Below are 19,828 nucleotides of genomic sequence, written 5' to 3' on the forward strand. Positions count from 1 at the left end.
GAAATCTCCATCCTCTTCCTAAAGTTCTCTTTGTCAGGAAACTAGTTATCTGTTCTACTGAGGTATTTTACTTTATTACACTATTAAAATCTATTTACCCTATCAAATAAAATCAATACACTGCTAAAAAAATTATACTTTTTCATTTCTGACACAACAGCATTAATCTACTAGGAAGCAATGCCAAACACTGGCCCGCTCCATTAGGTAACCACTGAACCCTAAAAACTGCACCTACAGCTTCTTATATTTCTTTTTAAAATTACAGATTTGAGAGTCAAAATGGATATTTTGACTGAACAAACTGAGTCCTAAAGAGAGGAAACCACTTCTCAAGTCTGAGAAGCAGGCTTAGTGTTCCATGTCATTGTATTGTTTTTAGTGCCTGAAGTGCTAATTATGTGATAAATTTTCAAAAATATGTATAAAATTGAAAATCACAATATGAAATACTATTTAATTGCAGAGATATATACAAATTAAAACGTTTACTACTGATAAAACGTCATGTTTACAAAAACATCTTGGCATTTTACTAAGACACAGTAAGAAAAATACCATGAAAAAGGGACAAAGAGTCAAAAAGTCTGATATTGGTACTCATTAGGCTTGTAATGCATAGATTAAAAGTAACAGAACTATAACTGATGAAAACGAAAAGATTTAGATCCAGAGAAAACAGTTACTTGTCCAAGATCAGAGATATATTTATTGAGGTGGTTCAAGATCTAAAACTTAGGTTTTCTTACTCCAGACTCTGAGAAGTAAGTTTTCTCATTTATAAAATGGGGACAGTAATTCAAAATATTCTCAGGATCTATGTGAGGGATGAAGAGAGGCTGGTACCTCTGCTATTTCACTGATATCACTTTCTTTGTATGAGATCCAAAAGGAGCCACCTTATACTAAATTCAAATCAAGAGCAGTTTGTGATATACTAAAATTGCACTGTATTCCTGAAGATATACACTGAGACTCCCAATACATGTCAAATATAAACTATCTCCTAAAGTTGAAACAACTCTTTATCGTTAAGTTGAGAATACTTTTAAAAAATGTTAGCTTTCTTCTTCACTTTTCTTACAAATTCTAAATGAAAAACAAAGCATTTCCGCAGAAACTTTATGCATATATTGTAATACTGTAGCAGATCAGTAATGCATATTTGTGCATCTTGACAAATGTGAAGTAGTTTTGGTTTGTCTCCCATAACAGGTCAGAAGAACCTCTGCCAAGAGATTATATTCACCATGCACTCCAGTTTCTTCCCACAAAATATTCTAAAAGGACTCAGCAAAGAATATAGATTATATAACTTTTCTATAAAAATTATTAAGAATGTTATAGTTGGAATTTTTTTAGCTGCAAATTTAACATCAAGATATTAAAACCTTATTAAAATCTAATGCCATGAGACTAGAAAATATATGAACTTCAGGGAAAAAGTTGAATATTAGTGTTAATGTTTAGTTTCCTTTATTGATAATCTCATACTTTTTCCATTCTAAAGAAACCAATAAAGATTACTGTGAAGTTCTGTTTTTAGGCATTTCCTCCCAAATCCAGTCTTCATGTTGCATGTTAGGAAATTTAGCCATTATTTCAGCTTGTTTTTCCCTAAACTTTTGATAGTACATATTAATATATAAAAAATGTTCATGTCTAAGAGGGCAAGGGCTTTGAAGAAACTGAAAATATTTTTATAACAATAATGTACTGTTAGTAAATCTAAGTTTCAACAAAAAAGCTTTCTGAAAGTTTTAAGTTTTAAAATAGTTCTTACCCAGGCATATAACACTAATACTAATCGCATAAAATCAAAGAAGAAAGTAACTGCCGAAAGGAAATCAAAATCAGCACTTGAAATTAGGCAAAACTGACTCTAACAAGGCTTAAAGTTTAAAGAAATAAACCTGAACCTTACTGAAGATAATGTCTAAATGACAGCTCAATCATACACAGCTGTCCTGTATTCATTGGGGACTGGTGTCCAGGAGCCCCCGTGGAAACTAAAATCCACAGACACTCAAGTTTCTTATATAAAATGGCCAAGTACAATAAATACAGCTGGCTCTCCAAACCAACAGGTTTACTTGTATTCAACCAACCTTGGATATGAAGGACCAACTGTATAGTCCTTCCTACATGCACTGTTCTAAGCATCTTACGTATATTAACTCATTTAATCTTCACAATAGCCTCATGAATTAGGTGTATTATCCCCATTTTACACATGAAGAAACTCTAAGACTTGCCTAAGGATACACAGCTAGAAGGTGGAGAGCTGGGATTTGAAGGAAGGCAAAAATTAGTCCAGGTTCTTACCTCCTGAATAATATGTATTCATGAAATAATTAAAAATTACTAGTAATATTATAAATCAGCATAGTAATTTATGTTTATAAAGCTAAGAATCTTAGGAATCAAAACTTAGGTCAACTACAAATATTAGTAAACTATATAGAAAAACACAACGGATAAACTTTGTATTGGACTGCTGAAAATAATGGTAATAACAGGTTAAAACAGACACGGCCTTTAAAACTATTTAATTACTCTGCTTACATTTTACCTTGAACAAGTGTCTAATTAAATTAATTCAATGTAAAGAATCACTAACCAATGACTGAACAGGAAAAAAATTTTTTAATGAACTTAAAAAAATAAGTGAACATTGAAAAAATGCTTCCTATAGAGCCTATAAAGTATTTGATATGTCAAGTTTCATCTCTGGATTTACTTAATGATGTTTTACCATTAAAGCGTTGGAGATCATCTCTGGATTAAATCATAGTTTTTTTCTGAATGTTGTGTTTCAAAAAGAAGTTTTCTTTGATATTTTGAAAAGATAAGCTGTAAATGAAAGTGCAATATTAGCTTGTAACATGTAAAAAAAAAAAAAAACAAAACACCTCTTTTCACTGAAATGTACCATTTTTCAGGATTTTCTTTTTTTATATTAACATGACCACATCCCCACTGTCTGAAATAGCTCTTGTCACACAGTAGGGGCTCAATAAATACTGGTAGAAGGGAAGCATCTTTTATATTAAAAACTAGAAGCTGCTAACTAGTAAAATATCAAGGTAGTTTCTCAAGGGGAAAAACAATTTATAATACTAAGATACTACTGGAAAATTTTAATAATTTCTAAAATGAGGTACAGAAAAAAGTACCCAAATCCCTTTTACCAAAGCTAAATTCTATTCCTAGTTAATCACAAACAGTAGCTATGAGTGGCAATATTTTTACAGCTCTTGAATTCATAAAATCATTTATATTAATATACCTAGAAACTGATGTTATTTAGAGGCTCAAGGCTTTTTTGGAATTACTGAAGGAAAAGACAATGTTCTTCATATAATTAAAAAATTTTTTTTTCCCCTATTTGGGCTATAGTGAAAATGTACCTTATTATTAGTAGAGGCTAGCAAAAACTCAACATCTTTTTAAGAGTAGATGTTCATTTTGTAGGTAATTCAAAGCAGTATCCACATCATTAAAATCGTATGAAAAGACTGAAAAGCAACTAGCCAAGCCAAAATAATTAATTTGAGACTACTAAAATTTAAAATACTGAACTATCATCTACTCTTACCCTTTTAATATTATTTCCTTGACTCAAATTCTGGAAATAGATAAATGACCAATATATTTTTTATAAGAAAATTATACAGATTTAGTATTTGTTTGCAAACATATTAAATAACACTGTGTTTAAGTTAGCTTCAAATTTTTCTTGAGATGTATTTTTAAAAGAATTAACACAAATTATTTCAGTGAAAAAAATTCTAGTGTCACTTAGCATTACATTAGAATCTGCTGGTTCTAGGCACAAAAATTGTTAGAAAATTACTATCACATATTGGTGAGAAGGAATAAATTCCTTGATTGTGCAAAGAAGGGCCTACTTGATTAGATAGGAAATTCTTCTCCTGATGAGGCAGATCTTAGGAACAAGATGGGGCATGAGACATACCATCTTCTTTCTCCTGATACTCAGAAAGTAAAAGTTGAAAGATCAAAAACATTTTGCTCTGCAGTCCTCAATTCAAATAATGAAGTACTGCTAATAACCTTAGCAGTCTATGTAACATGGCTTAGACAGCCTAGAATTTAACAGCATCAAATGTGGCAAACAAATTAGCAGTTTTGAGAACTAACTGGGAAGAAAGTGGGCCTGTAAACAATTTCAGACCAAGACAGTACTTGACTAGAAAATAGCAAGAACAGCTGCAAAAGTCAATTGCCTACCATGCTGTTCTTTTACGTGCCTTCTATCATGAAAGTAGTATTTTTGGCAGTGAAAGCTAATTTACATAAGAAAAATTATTGAGATTTCTGATTTCTCTTTTTTTAGGAAAATAAAGACTGCTAGACTGGGCTACCATATATGTAAAAGTACAGTCGGGTGGTACAGGAGACACGACAGGGAAAATGTGCCTGCCCAGACACCAGCACTACCTGCAGAGCTTTAAAAAAATAAAGTAAGATCTCCTGAAACCCCCAGGATATTATATCAAAACCAGAGACAGACACAAGTCTGGGAAGAAACATTTGTTCAACGTCAGATGAGTTCGATGTTAAGAACTCATGTCACTGGCTGTGTCAATGCTGTTGAAATAGTTCCTGGCGCTTAAGAAAAACTCTCCAAGGATATTTAGTGACTCAATTAGTTTAGTCTGTCTATATAAAGTTATACCATATAGAATCACATTTATAGCAATGTAGACTGAATAGTCATCTAACCCAGAATACTAGAGGAGAAAAAAGGGCTAGATGACAATAGGGTACACTGAGAACTGACAGTTCATTCTTAGAAAGAAATCATAGCATGTTAAACAAACAAATATCAAAGAACTAAAAGGAGTTGTCTTTTTGCCATGTAAGTATTCAAGAGTATCAGGTAAATATTTTTCTGGAAAATTATACTTCTAACCAAAAGCTAGAGTGATTGTCTATGGGTAGTTTCACTGTCTTACTGGTGAAGCAGTTATAGAAACTTCAACTCTTGTTCTTAAGATGATGCACCCAGGAAATATTTATTATGAGTTCAACTAAGCCCACTTATATCAGTGGGACAGATTAAACTATGAAAAACATACTTCACTTTCCTTTTCAGCTTTTCCTTATGTACCTCCTCTTGGTTTGGGAAAAATCTCTAATCTTACCAGGATTAGGGATGGTGGAAGGGACCTTCATGGACCTGAAATAACATTATTAATAAAAATGCACCTTCTCTCGCATAAGCCTACAGTTCATTAGGAACTAAAAGGGTACAAAGATAGGTTGTTAAAAAATAAAAATCAGTAACCTCACCAAAGGTCACAATATGAAGGGAACACTCCTAAGAAAACAATAGGAAAGCACCCAAGAAGGCGCAAATAACTTTCTTTAAGCCAGCACGTTTTGCATAATAAGTACAGCTGACTCTTGAACAGGGCTCTGAACTGTGCTGCTGCTCAGCTGCTAAGCTGTATCCGACTCTTTTGCGACCCCATGGAATATAGTCCGTCAGGCTCCTCTGTCCATGGGATTTCCCAGGCAAGATTACTGGAGTGGGTTGCCATTTCCTTCTCCAGGGGATCTTCCCAACCCAGAGATTGAACCTGCCTCTCCTGCATTGGCAGGCGGATTCTTTACCGCTAAGCCACCAGGGAAGCCCTTAAGATGTGTGGGTCCACTTATTTGTGGGTTTTTACAAATAAATTTGTACTACAGGACTACACTATGTGTGGTTGATCAAATCTGCCCATGTGAAATAACAGAAGTGGAGGGCTCATTGTAAAGTTATATATACAGGGATTTTGGATAATGTGGAAGGACAGCAATCTTCACCCTTGGATTGTTCAAGTACCAAGTGTTTATTAAAAACAAACTTGCTTCTGTCTAAAAGACAAGGCACTATATGATTCTAGTCATACAGAAAAAAAATTTTTTAAGAAAAAACTAAGCTAAGGTGGTAGAAATGACAGTGTATGTGTGCGTGTGCGCGTGCGAGAGAGAGAGACTGACTTGAAAGTGTCACTAGGGAATTTTGGCAGTAATGGAAATATTCTATTTTTTGTTTGGGGTGAAAGATGATGAGGGATGTACAATTCTCAAATCTAATTGAAATGAACCTAGGAACTATGCATTTTATTATGTTAATTATGCCTTATTAAAAAGGAGATCATCCCAGTACTGTAGATACAGGACCTGAGGCAGAAGTGGAAAGTCGATCACTTTCTGAGGAAAGGTTCTGAGGCTCCTTAGAAATTGGGGCTTCACAGAATGGTTTTGTTATTTGGTTTAAAAACTAGTTATTAGAATTCTATACACTATTATAATCGAATACAAAGATTTATTCCAAAGCAACTTTTCGATTACATACTTGATTCCCCTAGCTTAAATTTCATTACTATAGATGATGGAGAATGCACTATTTAATATTTACCATATATTCAGTCAAATGATGACATTATAGATGAAATTGTAAATACACATTACTACTCCACCTGACCACCTGAGAAGGAAAAAAATCAGACATGAACAGAAAAAAAACCCCGGCCATTTACAACCCCAAATATTGGTCATTGGCACAGCACTAAACTTAGCACTTCCAGAATGAACTGCAAGGATAGCATTAGAGTTCAAATAACTCAAAATGTTGATTTCTCAACCACTTTCCAAATTTCCCACACCTCCCCCAAAGAAATTAACTTTGAAGAGTTTATTTGATTAAGCAAAATTTGAAAGCAGAAGAATTAAAAAGTGAAAAAGGTGGTGCAGAAATTAGCAGAGGTGGCACTACCTGACAGCTCATCAGAAAGGGGAGTGAGAACAATATCAGGCAAGAAGGGTTTGGAAGTATGGATCAGAACAGGAGCACTTTTAGCACTGCGTATATAGGCCGATGGCAGAGCACATTCACCAATGGATCGGCTTCTCATGGCTTTAAAAAAGGAAAAGAAAGAAGTGGGGAAGGAAAAAAGAAGAGTGACTATAATGAAAGGCTTGTGTCATAGAAAAAGCAGCAACAGAGAAAACTAAAAGATACAAAGGAAGGAAATCTTAAATTAAAACATTTCAGCACGGCAAATACTGGCAAGCTGTAAGAAAAGAAATCAGAGAACACACATGACATTTTAAATGTAAATTTTTTGGTGTAAAGCAGGAAAATGATTTGTTTTTCATTATTAGCAATTACAATGGTACAGCATTAAAAACAGCATACACTTTAATCGGCACTATGTTCTCAAAACTAAAGACTGAAAAGTTCATTGAACAGAAACACTGAAAAGAACCCATATCAATAGTTTCAAGAGATTTTGGGTACCATATTTGGGCATTTTTCTGAGCCACTCTTCTTAATGAAGCTGAATTCCAAGAGCAAATTCCTACTTTCATACTTTTCCCTAATAAAGTTTCAAAGTTACTCACAGGTCTTTTTTAGAGAATTGTATGTAATTCATAATCTAAAGGATTGAATCTCATGGTTACTATCTGTTCTTGACAGAAGAAGAATGCTTAATTAAATCATTATCTCTTATTTAAAGATAACAGTATCTAAATTTTAAAATTTTAAGTAAAAATATTTATAGAAAATAGCATTTGGAATCAGCATGAAGAATCAAGTTATTGAGAAAAATAAGTTTGTGTTTATTCAAATCTTAACTATATTACATAAAAACTTAAAAGATTAAAAATTGTCTTCATTTCTATTTAGTTGTATTTGGCAATTTCTTAAAAGAAAAGTAACCAGTTTGCAAAATTAAAGACAAATTTTGACACCCTCAGAAATAAATAGTCAAGTTTATCTCTCAAGTACTTTTTAACACTTAGAGATTCTTGAATAAATGAAGGTATAAATATTTTAAAAGAAACAAGATTGCATAAAATCCAGTATAATGGTGACATAATACACATATACATATATATTTGAATGTTACCATCATTTCAAAAATCTTAGGTTTTCCTGGTTCCCCAATGCCTAAACCCCTTAAGTGTATCAGGGCCTTTGCAATCCAACCGTAATATCCACTGAAACTTCATCTCCTCCTACTGTTATTCCATGCTACTGCCACACAGAATTTTATACCATTTCTTGAAAATTCCATGCTCTTTCACAACATGGCCTTATGAGTTCATAATATATTTGGTCTTCTTTTCTTCTTGACACTCCTTCATATATAAAATGTCATCTCATCTGTGAAGCTTGAAGACTTTCCTACATAGTTAATTTACTAGCAATACAGCAGTTACCAAAACAAACAAGAATTCCTCTTTTTTACAAAGCTTACGATCTATTTTTAGTGGACTGTATGTTTTATATGCCTCCCAGTTTTTAAAAGGCAAAACCTGTATCTTCTTATCTCCAGTGCCTGGCACATATGAGCTCAACAAATCTTTACTGAGTACCTGTATTTGGATAGCACAGCAAAATTATTTGAAAAAAACTAAAGTTTTCATTGTGAACATATAGAAGAGAAAACCAAAAAAAAAATTACTAACTGAAAACTAGATTGTATGTCATAGAGTTTACCACTGGAAAAGAATAATCTAAGTCCCTATTCCCCAAATTTATTAATGCTGGCAAAATAACAGATTCTTTAAGAGTAGCTTTTTTTATAAGTTTATGTGTAGCAAAATGTGGAAAGCTGGAATATATTAAGAAAAGGTAACAACGTGCCTTCAGTGTATGACTTCCCGTGTATTATATTAAAGGTTAAGTGTATTTTAAAATGGAAACTATATACAAAATGTCAGAGTCTGAACCTACTCATGTTTTTCTGCTGGCTTCCTCTCCCTCTTGTGAAAGTGGTCAATTTTATGATCCAATTTGAAATAAAAGTTATGTTGACTTCAAGATAATCATTCCTTAGAACTTGTTAGAACAAAGACATAAACACAAAGGTAAAACCTAAAGTGCTGCTTATCAACACAAAAGGTAAATACCATCTACAGTGATAATCAGATGTGATTAAAAAGAGATATTTCTTTTAGAGCCAAACTGAATCAAATTCTCAATTCCGCAGATGAATTATAAGCTTTCTTGATGTTTTCCCTTGGGTTAGGTAATTTCTTGGAAATAACAATTCCTTCTTTCTTTTCTACCACCAACTTGAAGCAAGAGCTTGGGCATTTCTCTTGGAACTTTCCCCATAATCACTATGATATAAGTTTGCGTGCTATGATCCTGAATGAATTCTTCAAAAAGACATGCCTCCATCTGCTACTATCTTTATGTTTACCTGGAAATCTGTTAAGTGCCTCACAACTGTGCAATCTACACTATAGAAAATAAGTAACAATGAATTAGCTACAGAGATTTTGGTGGATTTACTCATTTAAAGCTTATATCACAGAATCTCTGTAAAGCCACTGAAACTGGCCCAACTTCAGTGAATTACCCTACAATGGTCTCTTAAGTGTTCAAGTGAAAGGAAGTGTCACACATCTCTCACTGTAAATCAAATGCTATAAATAGAAATGATTAAGTTTAGTGAGGAGGACATGTAAACAGTCAATATAGACCAAGAGCTAGACTGCTTGCTCCCAACAGTCAAATTGTAAATGCGAAGGAAAAATTATTGAAGAAAATTGAGACTGAAGAGACAAATGATAAGAAAGCAACAAAGTCTAATTGCTGGGAAGGAGAAAGTTATCTGGAAATATCAAACCAGCCACAACATTCCTTTAAGCGAAATCCTAATCCAGAGTAAGGTCCTAACTCACTTCAATTCTAAGAAGGCTGAGAGAGGTGAAGAAGCTGCAGAAAGTTTGAAGCTACTTGGTTCATGAGATTTACGGGAAGAAGCCACCTTCATAACATAAAAGTACACAGGAAGCAGCAAGTGGTGAAGTAGAAGTTGCAGTGAGCTATCTAGAAGATCTAACTAAGATCATTAATGAAGGCAGCTACATTATACAACAGATTTTCAATGTGGACACAACAGCTTCTACGGAAGAAGCCATCAAGGACTTTCATAGCTAGAGAAGTTACTGCCTGGCTTCTAAGCTTCAAAGCATAGTGTTATTAACAAAAGTCTATAGTTTACATTAGGGATCACTCTTAGTGTTATATATTCTACAGGTTTCTAACAAATGTATAACATGTATATACAATTATTGTATCATACAGAATAGTTTCACTGCTCTATTTAAACCCTCTGTGCTCCACTTATTTCTCCCTCCTCATTGCCCTGCTTTCCATTCCTTGGCAATCAGCATATTGTCTCTTCAGTTTTTCCTTCTTCAGAATATCATATAGTTGTAATCACCATGTATATAACATTTTCAGATTGGTTTCTTTCATTTAGCAATAGCATTCGGAACTCTTGCCTATTTTTTTCCATGTCCTGATAGCTCACTGTACCTTTTCAAAGAATAATATTCCACTGTATAGATGTACCACAGTTTGTTAAATCATTCACTTATTTATGAATATCTTGGTTGATTCCGAGTTTTGGCATAAACTTCAAGTTTATGAATAAAGCTGCTACATATATTTGCATGCCAATGTTTGTGTGGACATATGTTCCCAACTTACCTGGATAAATGCCAAGGAAAGTTTGATTCTACAGTAAGAATATGTTTACTTTTCTAAACTACAAAACCATCTTCCAAAGTGGCAGTACCATCTTGCAGTCTCACAACCAATGAGAATTACTATTGCTCCATATCCTGCACTCCTGTCTTTCTTACTCTACACTTCACTCACTCTGGCCTCTTTACTCTTCCTTAAATAACAAAGCACACTCTTAGACTAGGGCTTTTATTCTTTTCCTTCTGCCTGGAACACTTTTCCCTAGATGCTTCCTCTCAGTTTATTCAGGTCTCTGTTCTTATATGATTAGACAGGTCTTCACTGACCTCCCTATCTAACATCCCATTTCTCTATCCTTATACTCTTGCCCCTTACCCTATTTTACTTTTCTCCATAGCACGTAATACTGCCTGATGTTTGGTTTGCCTGCTTATTATGGGTCTCCCCGACAGAAGAACTGTCAGCTTCAATGGACTTTATTACGTTTGTTCTCACATGTATCCTCAATGCTTACAACAAAGCTTCCACTGTGAATAGAAGTATTTTTCATTTGAATGACTAAAGGCCATGCATACATTATCGTATATGCACAGTTTTAGAAAAATCCTCAAAAACTAGTAATAGCAGTTATCTCTAGTGGGGTGACCTGGGTGGGTGAGGAGCAGTGATGCAGGAATGACTTATTAGAATACATATATGCTTTATCACAGTTTGAATTTTAACTATGTACATTCCCTAAAAACATAAAAAATTAAAAACTTAAGAAAATATATGTCTAAAGGATATCCTAATTAAATGTGTTCGCCTTTTAGTATTTTCTAACTTTATGCAGGCACCTTTCTGAACAAAATTTATTATGCATTAAACTTCTGATTGGTCAGTCCAATGAACAAGCCAGAAAAGATTCTGATAGAGGTACAAAAAGTAATTAGTCAGGCATGCACTTAAGATGAATATTTTAATCATTATATGCTTTTATAAAGATTAGAAATATGCCATCATGTTAGCTATGATTTCTTCTCATTAGACACCTAAGATGTTTTTGTGCTTCCTTAAACTTTTATCTTTCACATTAAGCATAAATTACCTCTATAATCAGAAAAAATATAACCTTTAAAAAATATTCTATTTTTAAAGAAAATAAAGTAAAATTTTAAACTTAGAAGAATTCCTTCTTCACCAATACAGAAATATTTCCTATACATGTGACCTTAACATAAAATAAAGAAAGGCATTTCAGATGTAATCAACATATTCCTTAAGAATTTCAAAATATAATTCTACACCAAAATGTCTAAGTATTATATTAATTTTTATCCAATATCCTTTTTCCTTGTATAATTTCTTACTCTTCTTGCTTGACATACAATCAATATAATTCTATGGTTATTTTACAGGCAGGAGACAACAGGGAAAATATTCTTTTGAACAATTTTAAACTAAACATTTTAAATTCTTATAAAACCCTTAATTTCCCTATTCGCTACTTGTTTCTTCCTTTAGAACTCTAATTCTTAACACTTTAGAACACCTCATTTTACAGAAGACATATCCTACAAGAATTTTAAATTTATTTAAAATAACTGTTTTTCATTGACTCTATAAAATATAGACACATTCCCACAGAAAACTCCACTTTCACAGAATCAGATTGCAAAGCCTAAAGTAACTTCAAGCAATTTTTGTTTCAGGCATATGAGATACTATCATTCCAACTACACAGATGAAATAAATAAAGTCTAGAAAGTTCAGTAAATTATTCAAGGTTATTGAGCTATTTAGTGATGAGAGTGAAAAGAGATCAGGACAAAGTCCTCTTGCTTTTCATGGCAGCGCTTTTTCTACTATGATGAAGACCAGGCTTTAAATCTGAGAGGAAAGGAGTGAGACGGTAACTAGGTCCACAGTATGCCAAGTGATCCCACATCCAGAAATTCTTTCCATCATTGCCCTCTGCGGATATTTCCAAGACTAGAAATGTCTTCCCTACCTGTTAAAGGCAGCAAGGAACCTAGGAATATACTCTACCTTGGCCTCAGCTGTCTATAAACAGAAAACGTAAATTCCTCATTGGAAGTCTGTGAAGCCAATATAATTACATAATTGTAGCACTGAAAATAAGCTACCCTATTTTTTCATGTTTATTAGAAACTACATCAGTTAACGCATGAGTTCTGTAGAGTGAGTCAAGAGTTCTACTTCTCAATTCTGTAAAATAACAATTTAAAATTATTGACATCAGTGATAAAATAAACTACATAAAAACAGTAATGTAAGATATATCTTCCTAGCATAAAGGAATAACACAGTATGTCATCAGACTCCAAGTTATTCCTGAAATAAGTTTTGCTATAGAAGTTTTTCATTTAACAACAGAAAAACAACTGATATGAAAACTGTGTTTGCATATATTGTTACTAAGAACTATAAACATATCACTGCATACAATTCTTATGATTTTAAAAAGTACATACCAACAGTTTTTTGCCGTACTATACTCCTTGCCTTTTCTGTGCCTGGGGAACCAGTGGTTGTTGCACTTCTCTGCCTCATTGGGGCTTGGCCAGGCTGATCGCGACTCCATCCTCTAGAAAATGACTTGTCAACTGAAACTTTCTGAAATTCATGTCCCACTCCTAGAAATGCAGATGTTCAATCTCAGTGCACTGTCACCTCATCAATAACTGCATCAAATTATGTATGCCATTCTGCCTCAGATTCTTAGGTTTACTAATAAAGTAACTAGATAACATGCTTGTGTACTGAAAGGGTTTTTTGAAATTTGTGTAAAAATCACATTCCAAAACTGAGTGATAATAAATCCTCTGCCACCCACTTATTTCATATAGAAGTGAAACATTTGGACAAGCAAAAAATGATAGAAAATGAACTAACCAAAATTCATTGTAGGAAGGAAGTTACTTTATCTTTACCTGCCAATAATAGCCACTTGGGAAATAAACAGTCCAGGAAAAAGTAGTTTGGTCACATACTTACCACTCTGGACTGTTAAGTATGAAATGTGACTCGTGTAATCTCTAGATAGCAACTAATTATTGATAACAAAAAGTCCTAGCAAACTCAGTATAATACAAGTCTTCCCTGGTGGCTGAGTAGGTAGGGAATCTGCCTGCAATGCAGGAGACCCAGGCTCAATCCCTGGGTCAGGAAGATACCCTGGAAAAGGAAATGGCAACCTGCTCCAGTATTCTTGCCTAAAAAATCCCACGGACAGGGGGAGCCTGGCAGACTACATCCATGGGGTCACAAGAGTCAGACATGACTTTAGTGATAAAGCACTATTACCAGTATTATAAAGACATGTTTCTTTGATATAATCACTATGTTACTGTCCCTCTCCAGCTTTTTAACATTAGACAGATATATAATCCATAGTCAGGGAATGTTTGCTTTTAGTTAAAACTAAGGAAATGCTTTCAAAAGAATTTCTCAAGTACTTCTTTTTGAATACAGTAACATGAAATCACCTTCTAAGTTTTAATAAAAATATGTGTATGATAAAAAGGAAGAGTGTTTTATAATTTTCAGTTTGGTTGATTGTTAAAAATAAAATATTTAAGATTCTGAGCTACTTTATTAGATATGCACAGAACCACTGAATTTAAGGCTCTTCAAGAACAGTTATAAGGTAAGTACATGTTTCACTGTTGAAAATTTATAAACTTTAGGGTAAATTAAGGAGGGAATAATTAAGAGAAATTATGACTTTCACCTTTACTCCTCTCCCTGGCTTGATACTCCCAGAGCAAATTATTTAAACAAATTTATATGAAGCATCTCTGTGAACAACTCTTACCTTTCCCTTTGTGCTTTTTTTGTTTCTGTTCACTCAGCTTATCCAATGGTAAATCACTGAGATCCAAACTATACAAATTTCTAGCTAAAACTTTAGTTAGTGTCTCCATAGTTAGCGACCATTCAGTGGCTAACTCTTCCCAATAGGTCAACGATGACAATACTGAGAGTAAGTCATCCCAAAGTTCTCGAGAGATGTACACATTTAGATTTGCTTTAATCCAGGCAACTATAAGAGTCTGTAAAGACAAATAATCAGAAATAATAATGAAATATGTTCAAAATCAATTATTAAAAAATTATCCCCAAACTAGAACTTTAAATCACATAATATCCATGATATCCTTTCTTGGTACATAATACTTATAAAAGTAACACATGCACTCATTAGCATCTACTCCAAATTTCAAAAAGCTGCCAATTTCCAACATTCTAACATTAGGACAAGTTTCCAAAACTGAAAAGAAATATGTTAAGTACATGTTGTTCAAAAAGAGGTAAGTCTCCACATTATTACAGGTTGAAATAACTGAGTAATCAGTAGTTACTGAACTAACTACTAACATTCTCAAAAAAAAGAATGGAATCACTAACTACACAGTTTGAATATTCTAAAAGGAAAAGTTATTAGAGATGTATTTAACATATTGATACATGTTTCTAAAAATTTGTATGTAAACTTGAAGGATAAAATTAAATTTGATTTTAAAGACACCAGTGGAATTAAAGGTGTTCTGTACAAATTCAATCACAGGATAAAAAACGTATTTATAAAAGGGCAGAAATTACTGATCAGACTATACCCTTGAGACTTAATAGAATTCTATTGAAGATAAAATCCTACTTAAGAAATAGTCACAAAATAAGTGTTTTAAAAGCATAACTCAAATTTTATATAAGTTTAACATTAAACATAAAGATAAAAATAAGCAGAGTTTATGACATAAAACAGTAATAACTAGTGCTTTCCATTTCATTCAGAGAACAAAAATATTACTCCATATAGCAAGCTAAAATTGTATCATCCAATAGCATTCACCATTGGGTTAGTTCTAATGATGGGGGGAATAAAAGACTAATGAAGTCAAGAGGAATTTAAATAATAAATGTAGCTGATTTGAAAGACTTATTCACTATCAGCACAGAATTTTAGGTAAACTAGCACCATCTGGGAAAAAAAATATTAAACTGAAAACCTACACTAAATGGCCAAGAATGAGATCTGAGATAGTTTTTATCCTTGACATTAGGAGCCATTTTATCCATGTGTTTATATTTAATGTCTTGTCTTTAAAAAAACATTATTTTGCTTTCTATTCTCCAAATAATCTATTACACATGTAACGTCAGTACTCTATCCTTGGGCTGGAAAACACAACATATAATTCCTATATCATCAACTACTACTAATACTTCAAATGAAGACGTGAAGAGAATAAAGTCTTACAGTATACCGTGGTGGGAAAGAATCTTGATTTACTTTTTTTTAAAACTACAGAACAACTTAAAAGGAAGTTTTGTTTTTCTAACAATGCCAGAGACTTGGCAACTCATAACGCAAACAATTAAATCATTACCACAAAGCCTTCTGGCAGCTTTTTGCAATCATAGCAAAGTGTACCCCACAAGAGATAGAGTAAATGTCATCAGTTTAACACTTTTTTCATAGGCCTGATTGGTATTTCATCTATTCTGCTAGGCTGTTAGTTTGTATGTATGGCAAACATACTACTAGATATACAACTTTATTTGGCTCTACAAAAGCTCCTTTAATATGATTTCTGATTTAAAGCTTTTTTCCCCAGGAAACAAGTTCAGGGCTCAATGAATCTTAAGAAAAACTACGTATCTATCCACCTATTTATCTATCTATTTATTTATTTATTTTTATTGCCTGGAAAAGTGGTCCTGCAAGTCGACCTGCCAAAGTCATGTTTTTTTTCCCCTGGAACTGTAGAAAAGCTTGTGATGGCATCTTCAGTACAGACTCCGTGACTCTGAGCAACACAAGCAGCATCTGTTCCCTTAAAGTAAAAAAATTAGTTAATGTTTCCTTCTTGCATATGTTTGCTTTTGGTTAATGAATAACTTTGAAATTAATATTTGCTATAAAAATGGTATTATCTTTCAATAATTCAAATATCTTTCAAATTTCAGAATTCTTTATATATTAAAATATAAATTTTCATTTTACAAATCTACACCAGCCATTTTTCAGTCATAATACCTCTCCATCAAATAAAAATTTGTACAAAGCTGATGAATTAGGGGTGAGAATATGGAGAATGCTCCCATCCCCTCGCCCCACAAATCAAGCAGTGACCTTACGGAGCTGTCTGAAGAACATTTATTTGTCTTTACAATACAGTTCTACCTGATGCCTGTCTACCTCATTCATCTTTACAACATGGAGAAACTACGTATCTTGAATTGTACCAGGTTCAATTCCAAAAACTGCATGATACTTTAAAAGATCACAATGAGAGCCGATTATACAGAGTGAAGTAAGCCAGAAAGAAAAACACCAATGCAGTATACTAACACATATATATGGAATTTAGAAAGATGGCAATGACGACCCTGTATGCAAGACAGCGAAAAAGACACAGATGTGTATAACGGACTTTTGGACTCAGAGGGAGAGGGAGAGGGTGGGATGATTTAGGAGAATGGCATTGTAACATGTATACTATCATGTAAGAATCGAATCGCCAGTCTACGTCTGACGCAGGATACAGCATGTTTGGGGCTGGTGCACGGTGATGACCCAGAGAGATGTTATGGGGAGGGAGGTGGGAGGGGGGTTCATGTTTGGGAACGCATGTACACCCGTGGTAGATTCATGTCAATGTATGGCAAAACCAATATAGTATTGTAAAGTAAAATAAAGTAAAAATTAAAAAAAAAAAAATCACAATGAGCCTGATGAGAAAGCAAGGATCATTACTCCATTGCTTCTTTCTGTCCTTTCTAGTTTGGTCATCTTTCAACTCTTTATTCTCGATGTGTACTGCAAGTCACCCAATCCTTACTATGCCTCTCTTTCCTTAATGTTTAATATTAAGACCATAAAACTACCTTATTTGCACCTGATAATTCAAAAACTGACTCAACCACATGCCAAAAAAAAGTCTGACAAGGGGATTTCGGCGGGTATATAGACAGACTAATAGCCCAAGTCTCTATCACAGCTTCCTCTTCTTTGGCTTGTCTCCAGGCCCATTCCAGGCACAGCAATAGGTGGGACAGACCATGTGAGAAATGTGCCAGAGGCAGCAAGAGATCCCAGATGTAGGTATCATGGTTTTCTGGGAAGTGAGGGCAGAATTAAATATAAAAGTATACTCAATGAACAGTATCTGAACTTATTAACTAAACAAATATATGTACTAAACAAATATATATGTATTCAGCTCATAAAGTAAAAATCAGAGGTAATGTATTTGTAACCTTTAGGCTTCCAGTTTCATTATATGAAACAAAAAGCCATTTAAAGTCAACTACACATTCAATAAGTAATGGATTTTCCAAGTAAAACTTTCTGATTTGTGGTCAAACTCCAATTCACTCATATATCTAACTTTTCACTTTATAACACAATAATGATTTTAATTATAAAGTCCTGTAAATTCAATGTAAATATGTGAGTAATCTTTCACAATGCTATGACTTCAAGGGAACTTACAAAAATTCTAAAATTGTGTTCCACACAGAAGTCTCTCACTTTAACCTGGCTTAAGACCATTGATTCAAAGCATATGACAAGAAAAAAAGGGGAAGGACTAACAAAGAATGGTTCAAAGTAAAAGTTATTGGCTGACAATAACTTGGGCTCTGAAGTCAGAAGGACCACAGTTCAAAACAAAGGTGTGTAAACAATGATAAATTACTTAATTTCTTTGTGCCTAAGAATCACCATGTAAAATTATCTACCTTATGGAGTGCTACAAGGATTAAGAAAAAATTAGATGTAAAAAGATTAAAAAGATGTGACACAGAAAAGTGCTCCAAATAAGCTAATAACAGTAATTACTTCTAACTATATCAATATGGATAATAAAAAGCTTTTTTTAATGAAACTTTTTTCCTATATGTAACAAAACAAACTAGGCATATTCTTTTACTAAGTACTCCTACTTTTAAAGAATGAGTCAAAAGAGGAAAATCATATACATAATAAGGATGTTTACTGTCCTTCTCTCCTCCAACAACAAAAGTTAACTACATGTCCACCAAAAGGTGGTTAGTTAAGGTCTGGTACATACATATGGTATAACACTATGTGACTTTATGTGGTTTGGTCAACCAAACGTTCACCAAAGGACAAACAATGATTACCTATAGAGAATGAGCTGCTGGGAAACTTTTATTTTCTTTCTAAAACTTTTCTTTGTTTTAATTTTACAATGAACAAGTATCTTTACAAAAATTGAAGAACTGCTCTTCTCATCTCTCTAAAAGTCCTTTTTTAATTTCAATTAAATTTTTATAGAGTATCCATAATATATGATACTAGGCTAAGAAATGTAGGAAATATGAAAACAAGACAGTTAGTATATACCTTGTAGAGCATCTTAATTCAGTGAGGTAAACAGATATGTATAAAGTAATTTAGGAACTAAGACAATTTTGAAAAGATCTACAACACAGGTGATACTATTTAACCATCTCATCCTTATCTCTGTTGTAGATCTTGTCAAAATTGTCTTAGTAAATGTAAGACAAAATTGTCTAAATTGTATAAATGTCCATCACCAACTGAACAGACATAATTTGAGCTAACTCCAGGAGATGGTGAAGAACAGGGAAGCCTGCTGCAATCCAGGGGTTTGCTAAGAGTCAGACACGATTTAGTGACGGCAAAACCACAAAATGACAGAGGTAAAAACACAGAATGAAAGGAAGAGAACTGAAAGAGGAAGAATATGTGAGGAAAGGAAGGTAGAATCTAAGGATAGTTATGGTAACAACAGGAAGAGAGGACAGGAATTAGATTCTCTAAAGAAAAGTTCAGACTGCTTAAGAGAGCAATCTGATAAAGCTGGCAGGTAGGATCACATCCTGCAGGACAGAATTAAGGCTTGAGATAGGGCTAGAAAAGTAGTCAGGAGCCTGACTGTACAAGGCCTTGAATATCAGGTTCAGGAATCAGGCAGTCATACATTCAAACATTTATTTAATCATTCATTTAAACATACATAAATTCATTTATTCATACATGCATGCCAGTATTCATTCCTGGGGAAGGCCATCAATGCCCACTTTAGAAAGATAAACAAAGGGATCTTATAAAGTTTGATCAAAGATGTTTGAGATAAAGTGAAGGAGAACATTGTTGCCGTCATGATTATTACCTAAAATATTATAGTTATTCATTCATTCAATAATGGAAGCCTGTATAATATTGTTACCAGCCCTATTCAGACACTATTCCTCTAGAATTTACTATGTGCATATACACTTAAAAAAAAAAAAGCATTTTTT

General features: G+C 33.4%; 2 protein-coding genes across 13 annotated transcripts in view; both read right to left on the reverse strand.

Annotated features, from left to right (window-relative positions):
* The window catches only part of LOC114109112 (large ribosomal subunit protein uL18-like), a 638,969-nt gene that overhangs the window by 216,346 nt on the left and 402,795 nt on the right, over positions 1-19,828 (reverse strand). The gene's annotated exons all lie outside the window — the stretch shown is intronic.
* The window catches only part of RALGAPA1 (Ral GTPase activating protein catalytic subunit alpha 1), a 201,085-nt gene that overhangs the window by 105,956 nt on the left and 75,301 nt on the right, over positions 1-19,828 (reverse strand). For 6 of the 12 annotated variants that reach the window (XM_060401808.1, XM_042235688.2, XM_060401802.1 and 3 more), the window contains 4 exons: positions 16,239-16,368; positions 14,346-14,583; positions 13,003-13,164; positions 6,794-6,934 (listed from right to left, as the gene is read on the reverse strand). In XM_060401808.1, coding sequence (XP_060257791.1) covers positions 6,794-6,934; positions 13,003-13,164; positions 14,346-14,583; positions 16,239-16,368 — 671 coding nt within the window. The remainder of the gene's footprint in view (positions 1-6,793; positions 6,935-13,002; positions 13,165-14,345; positions 14,584-16,238; positions 16,369-19,828) is intronic. The other 6 variants (XM_004017895.6, XM_060401811.1, XM_060401806.1 and 3 more) reach the window with 1 other exon arrangement.

This window comes from Ovis aries, chromosome 18 (assembly GCF_016772045.2).
Source record: "Ovis aries strain OAR_USU_Benz2616 breed Rambouillet chromosome 18, ARS-UI_Ramb_v3.0, whole genome shotgun sequence".
Classification (NCBI taxonomy): domain Eukaryota; kingdom Metazoa; phylum Chordata; class Mammalia; order Artiodactyla; family Bovidae; genus Ovis; species Ovis aries.